Source organism: Mastacembelus armatus, chromosome 9 (assembly GCF_900324485.2).
Source record: "Mastacembelus armatus chromosome 9, fMasArm1.2, whole genome shotgun sequence".
Lineage (NCBI taxonomy): Eukaryota > Metazoa > Chordata > Actinopteri > Synbranchiformes > Mastacembelidae > Mastacembelus > Mastacembelus armatus.
Genome location: NC_046641.1, coordinates 6254558 through 6263881, shown reverse-complemented (window position 1 = coordinate 6263881; position 9324 = coordinate 6254558). Strand labels below are relative to the sequence as shown.

The 9324-nt window shown below is 39.1% G+C and overlaps 1 protein-coding gene across 2 annotated transcripts; it reads right to left on the bottom strand.

Annotated features, from left to right (window-relative positions):
• Positions 1 to 578: 578 nt before the first annotated feature.
• Positions 579 to 7756, bottom strand: ggt5a (gamma-glutamyltransferase 5a). 2 transcript variants are annotated; one of them, XM_026321656.2, is made up of 12 exons: positions 7496 to 7756; positions 6619 to 6746; positions 6432 to 6527; positions 4832 to 5018; positions 4575 to 4735; positions 4213 to 4359; positions 3796 to 3926; positions 2683 to 2867; positions 2426 to 2517; positions 1522 to 1628; positions 1251 to 1361; positions 579 to 1167 (listed from the first exon to the last, which is right to left on the bottom strand). In XM_026321656.2, the coding sequence occupies exons 1-12, from the start codon at positions 7660 to 7662 to the stop codon at positions 1021 to 1023; spliced, it is 1659 nt and encodes a 552-aa protein (XP_026177441.1). In that variant the 5' UTR covers positions 7663 to 7756; the 3' UTR covers positions 579 to 1020. The 2 variants fall into 2 exon arrangements, with proteins under 2 accessions (XP_026177441.1, XP_026177442.1); XM_026321657.1 differs by having other exon boundaries at positions 1045 to 1193.
• Positions 7757 to 9324: the final 1568 nt, after the last annotated feature.

Here is a 9324-nt window from a genome sequence, read left to right as displayed (position 1 = left end):
TCTTACTATCTGACCTTTTCCTTTCAGAATTGATTTGTTGACCTAGATTTTAAATAAAATAACCACAAAGATTTTTTTTTTTCTTTTACATATTGTTTGAATTGAAAATCTGTCCCAAGTGGGCCTTAGAACAGACAGAAAGTGCATCATATTTCATAACAAACTTCCTTTCAGGAAACTGCTCCCCTGTTTGTTTGAGTCATTAGATCTGATTATTTTGCTCCAGCTGCTGCATGCTCAGGCACAAAAATGCAAAATAATTTATGAAAGACTGCAAGGAAGTCACGCAGAGTGCAGAATACATTATGGTACAGAGGGTTAGATACAAACTTCAAAAACACTAATCCCAGTTCAATGAAACTTATGCTAGAGCCAGAAAAACACAGTCATGTTTGACTGTTTGTCATAGATTTTATAGATAATCGTTCTTGTACAGTACAAGTGTCTATCCACTTATTGTTTACTTACTTCGCCCCTACTCTGTTAGCAAACTTTTTTTTTTCTGTGGAAAAACATATGATGTCAGTTTCAACATTTATTCTACTATGGTGAACTCAATTTAGGCAATGTAAGCATGGCACAGATTATGTTTTTATTCAAGTAATATTTCAACAAGATGTTTACAGCTAATTCATGATAACTGCTCCTATGAATGGAAAGTGTAATAAATGTTTTATCATAATGTCCATTAGAGGATATATAACTAATATGAAAAGGAAGCATGCAGTCTCTTATTTAAATATTGCAAATAATATCCAAATTTCTTCCCAAGTTGAAATACCAGACAATAACAAATACTTAATCAGACTGTCTAAAATAGCCTGCTATGTATTTTGTGCATTATATGTTAACATGAATGTGTTATCAAGGTCAGATATACTGCAGTCACAGCCAGCTGTTGCTTCTTGCACTTTAAAATCCAGTGTGTCTCTGGTTACAGGCAATTCTGTTCAGAGGCCGCGTGTTTAACAGCTACTGTGTTACTGTGTCCCACATGATCAGTGCCACTGACTCTTGGTCTCAGTATCCAGCTGCTTTGCCCAGTTTCCTGGCATCAGAAACTGCATGTATACAGCTGCCATCCTTCTCCACAGCATTGACCACGTTGTAGAATTTTCCTGCAGTTTCATGTTTGTGTCCCAAATTTATCAGGCCCTCTGTTACACTCTGAATGGAAACCAGGAGAAAAGACTCTGATTGAAGAAAAATAGATTTCGCTGCTTTATGACATAAATGCTGTAATGCAGTACCTGATCAAAGTTATCTTCAAACTTCAGCGCATTTTGAGAGTCAACAAAAACAACTGGAGCAGCAATTGCGTCCTTAAGGCTCTTTCCAAACCAAAGGTGGTTCATGAGTGCCTGGAAGAGTAAAGCAGAACAACGTTGCCATCTGCAACGTGAAAGTAATGCTTCCAGAAAAACACTTGTGAAGACAGCACTTGCAGTAACAACAGTGAGAGGCATTAGTCTGTGGCAATTTATCTAAATGGCACTTAGTGCGATTGCCATGGACACGTACCGAGGCAATCCCAGTGGTGATCATACCCCCTCCACTCGATCCAATCACCAGCGTCTTCGACTCAGACTTCAGCACAGCGGGGGCCATGGAGGAGGGAGGTTGCTCCCCTGAGAACACAACAAATTGACTGACAGAACAGACAGCTACAATTTGGACTCATCAATGCGGGAAGAACAAGAAGAAAATGATTATAAATGCAATCAGCAGAGCGCTTGTGAATGCAGCGAATCACAGGCACCCATCAGAGGGTGAAGGGCATTTATTTAACTCTGACATGTCACTTTTCTCTTTGTTCAAGGGAAAGGCACAAGATGACATAGGACTGCAATGATTATTAAGGCAAAATCAATGTGCCACCCTCTAAAAAATGAATCACTTCTTTTGATTGTTACATTCTTTTTATAAAAAGAAGACAAATTCTCAATAAAGTGTAAAATGAAAATGAGGACAGATTTTTTGTGTTTCTAAAGTTTAGCAACATCAACAAACAACATTGCTTGACGACATTGTGATGTAACTTACATTTGAAATCATGTGGCAGAAAAAGGTCAAATTAAAGTATATATACAATTTGGATAAAATTATTATTATTATTAAAATAATTATTATTTTATTGGATGAAACAAATTAATAATACAAAATGATGCCACAGCACCAAGAAAAACATGAACTAGCGCCACAGATACAAAAACACTGTATCTGCAAGTTCCTGTTAAAGAGCATCTAACAAAGGCATTTATCTTTGCACCAGCTGGTGGAGCTGCTCGTTAAGACCCCTATGAGAGTGTGTACACCTTCATTGTGTAAATCCACAATTCTGGTTAAACAAGGAACAGTTAGTTGGCTCTATGAATGTGAAAAAAATCATGCCTGAAATGAAAGCAGAAAGCCATGAAGTGATTACCAGGGAAGATGCTATCGGCTCTACGACAGAAGTCAGACAGCTCGTCGTTGAGGATGATGCCAGTGCTCGGAGACCACACTTTGGAACCAAATCTATGAAGAAAACACACTGAATGCCCTGGTTCCTGACACTATGACACTTAGAGGCCTGTTGCAATGATCTCTTAAATCCTCTCAATCTTCTATTGTCAATCCAACAATAATATTTGAGGATTGAGTTGGTTTCTCACTGTGAAGTGGTGTTTTTTAGATACTGACATGTTGTTGATGGTGCTGGTGACAGACACAGCGGATCCATCCTCAGCCAGCACAGACACATGCGTGGTGCCCATGCTGTCCAGATGTGGGGTGATGTTGTAATACTGGGGATCATGAGTCTTGTTGCTGCTGATTAGGCTTTGTATGTAGCTGGCAAAGTCATCCTCTGTGAATTTCTTTGCCATCTGCGAGGAGTAAAGAGCAATTAAAAACACATATGTCACAAAAAACGCATAATTTTAAAGGCAATGTTATGATTGCATGTCAGGCGCCTAGCTGCTTTGTAGAAATAGCAACAAAAAATGTATATAGTCAATGGGTGTGCCTTGAAATTTCCACTTACAAAACAGACAGTGTTAAATATGACAGCTCATTATAAAACAGTAGGTTTCAGTGAGTTTTTGGTGTAACTAGCATCAAAATGTCTTTCATATAGTCACTTCTACTCAAATTAAACCATATAATTGAGCTTTCAGTCCTAATAGGGTTTGACACCCATACCTAACCTCCCACTTCAGGAGATTGACATGATGCACACATTTCATAGTTCACAGTAACAACACAAAGGAGCGGCTACAACCAGGTGTGGTAGCTCATGTTGTTCATCTACGTTCACTAGGAGCGATACAAATGTTGGTTCATTCTCTTCGTAGAGTGAGGACAAGGTTTTGTCATTTTTATTTCACTATATTACATTTGAGAATCATGGGTACTATCCATCCACTATCTATACCTATCCCAGCTCTCTTTGGGTGAAAGGCAGGGGTACACCCTGGACAGGTCACCAGTCCATTGCAGGATCTTGGGTACTAGTTACAACAAACAATATACCATGCATTTTATAGATGAAATATCCCAATAGCAAATTAAATTAAATTCATCTCCACCTCAGGTATTCTGCAAAAAAAAAAGTACATTGATTTGATACTTTAACTTCCTTTTTTCTGATAATGTGGGACTTTTTGAGGATTTGCACAGTACTGCATTTAATTAACTAAATAGTCTAAAATACTTTTTCCATCAGTGATTATAAGCCAATAATGCAACTTAACTACTTAAAATAATGTTATGTACAATAATAGCATGTGTAAATGTGTATTTTGTGGAACTTGCTTTTTCTGAGCTGAACTCTGGATCCCGAATGTGTTTCTTCAGTCCATTGGCAAACTTGAAAGCTTCAACATAGTAGTGATACAGCAGAGTCTTTGCGTCACCTTTCAGAGAGGCTGAATTCAAGTGATATCCTGTAAATAAAAAATGTTCTGTTTTTAAATTTTCATTTGATACTGAATTCACCTACTAAAGATGGAGCTGAACCTTTCTTTGCATGAAACAGACACATACACATACAGTCACACCACCACTGCCTCTGACCTCCATGTGTCTGGGCTTAGTTACTTTGTTAATGATTCATACAATGTAAAACAGTAAGAAATTCTTGTTTAATTAGCAACAAAGGAAACACATTATGTGATGTGAAGGTGCAGAGGAGCAGCAGCTCTGCAGTGTGGGTTCATGTATAGTGCAGACCTTTCATGATGTTAAGGATAAGGCTGAGGAGGATGCCTCCTGCAGGGGGTGGGGGTATGTACATTTGGTACTCTCCCAAAGTAACAACCCAAGGATCAGTCACTTTAACTTTATACGATGCCAAGTCCTGCAATGTGAGAGTTCCTCCTAAGCAAGAACATTGAAACAAATGGATTAAAAAGCAAAAGTGAACATAATCAAGACTTTTAGTGGATCCAGGCAGCTCGCACAGGAAGTGTGTGAGTGATGACTGCAGTGTCTTACAGAACCAATTGATTTGTTCATTTGTAATTAGATCATTGTGCCAGACAGAGAGAGAAAATGGTTGGGAAAAAGAGATGATGAAACCTGTCTCACAATACCTGCCTGCTGTATGTCACGGATTAAATCCTCTGCTATTCTCCCAGAGTAGAAGGCATCTGCTCCGTGGTTTGCAATCATCTCCAGAGTGTCAGCCAGTTTCTCAAACTTCACTATGTCGCCCGTCTTTAGCAAGTTCCCATTCGTATCTGAATATAACTTACTAAAAGATAGACCAGTGGGAGAAAATATCACCCATACAAAAATAGGTGGAATATACAGTTTTGTGTACATCATGTTTTTTGGATAATGTTTTTACCGTAGTGGCTGGGTCTCGTTTGTGTCAATTAATGAGATGTATCGACCCTGGATTTGAGGAATAGGGAACCCTGTTCTGGCCATCTGGATTGCCGACTGGAAGAGGGTGGCCCACGGCAACTTTCCATAAAGCTTGTGTGCCATTTCATAACCTCGAATTTCCCCTGGGACCCCAATCCATTGGCTGCCTAAATGGATGGATGGATGCATAGATAGGGATGTCAGTGGTACAGTTACTACATTTGATCAATTTCTTTTTTATTTATATTTTTTTTTTTGCAATGCATATATTAGATCTTAGAAACAATACTCCAATACTTCGGTCTAACTGCTAGAGTTACTAATGACTTTTCAGACTATGATTTTACATTAGAAAAACATATAAGATTATAAAATACAATGGATTGTTCAATCTGTAGCAACCCCTTAGGAAAAAATAGTATCTAGTTGGGATCCCTTGTCACATTTCACACTACAAATATTGAGTCATTTTCCTTTTTTTGGCTTCTAATGATTATTTAAATTGAAAGTATGCTAATACAAATTTAGGTACAGGAACTTTTTTCCTACCACATTTATTATTTCATGACCTTTGGAGGGGATCTCTGGGTTTGGAACTGCTGGATTAAACCAAATTGTATGTAAAGTAGTTAAAATGACCCCCATCTCAACAGTTTTAGGTGCAGGAATGCATCACAATAAGCAATCCAGTAATATCTTCTTCTAAATTACTTCTAAAAACATATTTTTATCTAAAGGCTGTTGAACAACTTCTTGGTTAAGCTCTTGTTGAGCCTTTTATATACTACACCTGTATTCAGTTTGAGTAAATTTGTCTACATGTGTTGGTTTACGTGTGAAGCCAAATTCATGTGTTTTCTGTTTGCTGTTTCTTTATTCATTGTTCAAAGCAAAGTCTGAAAATTGATTTTCACTAAAGAGAAACAATATAAATAAAATCCAGTAAATAAGAAATAAAAGAGTAAGTCAAAACAAATTACAAATGATAGCAAATATTTAGTCGCTAAGGAAGAGCCATAAAGTAAACGTGAATTTATTTTGCAGGGACAGGTTTTGTAAATTCTGAAGGGCCCAGACAGCAAAGGCCTGGTCGACAGTAGGCAGAAGGATGCTAACCGAATTTTACTCAAACTTTCTTCCATACCATATTGTTTTTTGCTTTTCCTGTCATGTATACATCACTCACTGATACTGAACACTAAGCAAAGGCTTTTCTCTTCTAAAACTGTTCTCATTAGATCACTGCTTAAACAGGCTTATACAAATACAACAACATGTTGCAACAAGTCTAATTCCACTGTGTGTCTCTATAGCAAGAATGACAAAGAAGGAACAAAGACATTTGCATCTCCAAAAATGGACTGACGATATCTCTGGCCCTAGACCTGATAGGTCTTTCAGTTTTGCTCCTTTGAGTTCTAAGGAATTTCTCCTGGTGGGAACCATAGTGAAATACAAACAGGGAACTTTGTAACCTGACGCCTAATTCAGAAAAAGAAAGAAGGCTCCCTACAAAATAATCAGGAAATGAAAAGTAGCCTGATGCAGGCCCTTAGTGATCCGACTTGTCAGATCAGTACCTGACATCAACTGGCCTGTCTTGGGGCATGACGTCAGCAGGTCACGTTTAACGGTCTTGGGTGCAGTCTCTCTGGAGCTGATGATTTTCACTTTACCTTTGAAAGGAGGCAACAGAGTCTATCGTTAAACTTTGTCTGCCGAGCAGGACTCTTCAGTTCTGTTACAGTAAATGAATGTGTGCCTTACCAGATTTGTCCATCACTGTGAATATGGACCCCCCTCCGATGCCCATACTCTGCGGGTTTATGAGGGAGGTGCACAGCAGAGCAGCAATGGCGCCATCTACCGCTGAGCCCCCCTTTTGAAGGATATCCCTGAAAGAGTTCACAGTCATGCAATCACAGTCACAGCAATGCACTTTGCAGTCATCCACTGAAACCTGTATCAGCTATGCAGCACATCAGGCAACACACGAAAGAGCACGTTTACATTTTGCAGGGATTGGTTATGCAAAGTTACAGAAGCGTAGGCTATTGCATTGACTGGAGAAAAATAAGATCTGTTTTTCTGAGAGAGAAAAAATGTGTTTTCATGAGATAACGCGCCCATGGGTGTTCTACTTGAACATAGCTGCCGGTGTTGGATGTGTCCGAGCAGAGAGGACAGATTGTTCTGTCTGTTTTGACATTTTTGCTGACACAGTTCAGTAGCTATGTAACTAATAATTTGATTTAACTGTACTGACTCTGGCCTTTCACCCAAAGAGAGCTGGGATAGGCTCCAGCAGATCCCCGTGATCCACTATTTGTCACCTACAGCGCTGGTGTAAGGACATTGGAAATGTTCTGTAGACTTGATGCTGATTCCGAGTTTTAAAAGTGTAAATGGAGCATGTTAGAATGAAAGTTGTTACCCCTTTAAATCTTTAATCGCATGAAAGTCATAAACCTCTAACAGTTTTGTGAGTTTAAATAATATAAACAGGCCATAAATACACTTTGGAGGTAAATGCAAAAGCTTGTGCCTAAGATCGACCATGTGAATTGTGCGTAATTCACGTTACTGACCAGAACAAACGTCAATATTTATTGTAGCCAGAAGAAAAGTGTAAAATGCCACTCACCGTCCAATCGCTGAGCATTCCCCAGAATCTGCAGCAACTGCAGCCCTCGCGAAAGCATCACTTTGACACTTAGGTTTCGCAAATAAAAAAATACACACAATTGCACCCACGCAGAGCAGCAGCAGCAGTGCGCAACAGCCGTATATCTTTGCCTTTGACCGCGCCATGGTTCAATATGCCAAATAACTGGGATGATTGTCACTTACGGATTATTTCTTCAATTATCCATGAACTATTACAACTTCACTGACTGACTGGCAGCCCAATCAGATCCCCGTCAAAAGGGGCATACATGGGCCAGTCTGGCTCCGCCTTTTGACTGGGGCACTAATGGAAGTTGTGGCACACATCGCCTGAGGCGTTTTCACCTGAAAAAGCTTCAGTGGCTGTGGCTCTCACTCAGCGGGCTTATGCTGCAGGCTCAAAATACAGATGGCAGGTCTAACACACTTCACTAATCAGGATCCTAAATCGCACAGTGATGCAAGAGAAACACTGTTCTGTCTTTGAACCTAACGACAAGCAAACAAGAAGTTATTATGTTTTTCAGGTGTGTGTTCCTGAAATTTCTGATCTAGGTAACCTAGTGTGCTGGTTGTTTGTTTTTGTTTTCGATTTTAACATTTCAGGGGAATTTGGACACTGCTGCAGTAAACAGTCTATAATTTTGTTTTATTTTTTCTTGAAAAACGTGTTGGCAGTTGTGTCTTTTCTTACTTTTCACAATAGGTTTCCTGGTTTGATTGTGTTGGAGATAATAAAGAGTGTGATGAGTGGAACAACTTCAGACTATAGAGATGAACAAGTTCAACCCTCAGGGCCCGACAAACACACTGATGACAAACACAATCACAGCTGTCAGCGCTTTGTTATTGTTCTGTTGTTGTGTTTGTGAGGAGCCTCCATCTTCAGACTGTGGCTGCTGGATCCAGGTCTGAGCCGGAGGACGAGTCAGGGCTGCAGTTTGACCCTTCAGGGGAAAGTTATTGACCGTGTTACCGTTTTTTGTCTTTCACCATCAAAATACTGCTCCACGACCACCGTGGGTGAAAGCCAAGCCAGGCTGCAGTGCATCATGGGAAATGCTGTCTGCAGATATATCAAACAGTAGTCGATGGGCGAGCCACGAGACATACGGAAGAGGGAGGTTTTCAGCTGAGTCAATAGACAGAGACAACGAGAACAATACCGGAAATGAAGCAAACTGTCCTTCAAAGTAAAATAATTTGCCACGGTAAACCAAGAAAAATCATTTTTATTTTATTTTTTGTGTGGCAATGTAAGTATTTTCATTATTACTTACCTTGTCTGATATAGGTTATGTTTTTTTAGAAAATATTTAAAAACGTGCAAAGTTGAAGTATTGAAATTGCCTGTTTTATGTAACCAACAGTTCAAATGCTAAAGATTATCTGTATTGCATAAAATTGAACAAAAGGCATTTAGACGGATGGCAGAAGTGAGGTTTCTCTTGAAAAATGACTGAACTCATTGATCATTTGTCAAAGAGATTTATAGTTTCAGTTTCAGCTTTAGTAAACAGCCATGGAGAAAAAAAATTCTAAAAAATGTTCATTGCAACCAAAATACAGACCATGGAGCTTCGTGTAAAACCCTAATAACACAATAGGAACAACTACATTTTAAACGTGTCCATTTCCCTGTTTCTTTTTTCCTGAGCTTCTTTTCCCACCAGCAGGTGTGTATTAGGTGAGTTTGGCGTCATGTACAGGATGTGAACAGTATATTCAAAGTGGGAACTCCACAGTTTTTACGCATACAGTTTTATTTTATTTGTTTACTGCTTAACCTGTAAAAGCAGCTGTCCT

Excerpts from the sequence above, each read along its gene's own strand:
- ggt5a (XM_026321656.2), bottom strand. The coding sequence starts at position 7,662 with ATGGCGCGGTCAAAGGCAAAGATATACGGCTGTTGCGCACTGCTGCTG. Across the intron at positions 2,868-3,795 it reads CAGAGTTCAGCTCAGAAAAA|ATGGCAAAGAAATTCACAGA; the intron begins GCAAGTTCCACA and ends TACTCCTCGCAG. Across the intron at positions 1,168-1,250 it reads TTGAAGATAACTTTGATCAG|AGTGTAACAGAGGGCCTGAT; the intron begins GTACTGCATTAC and ends GTTTCCATTCAG.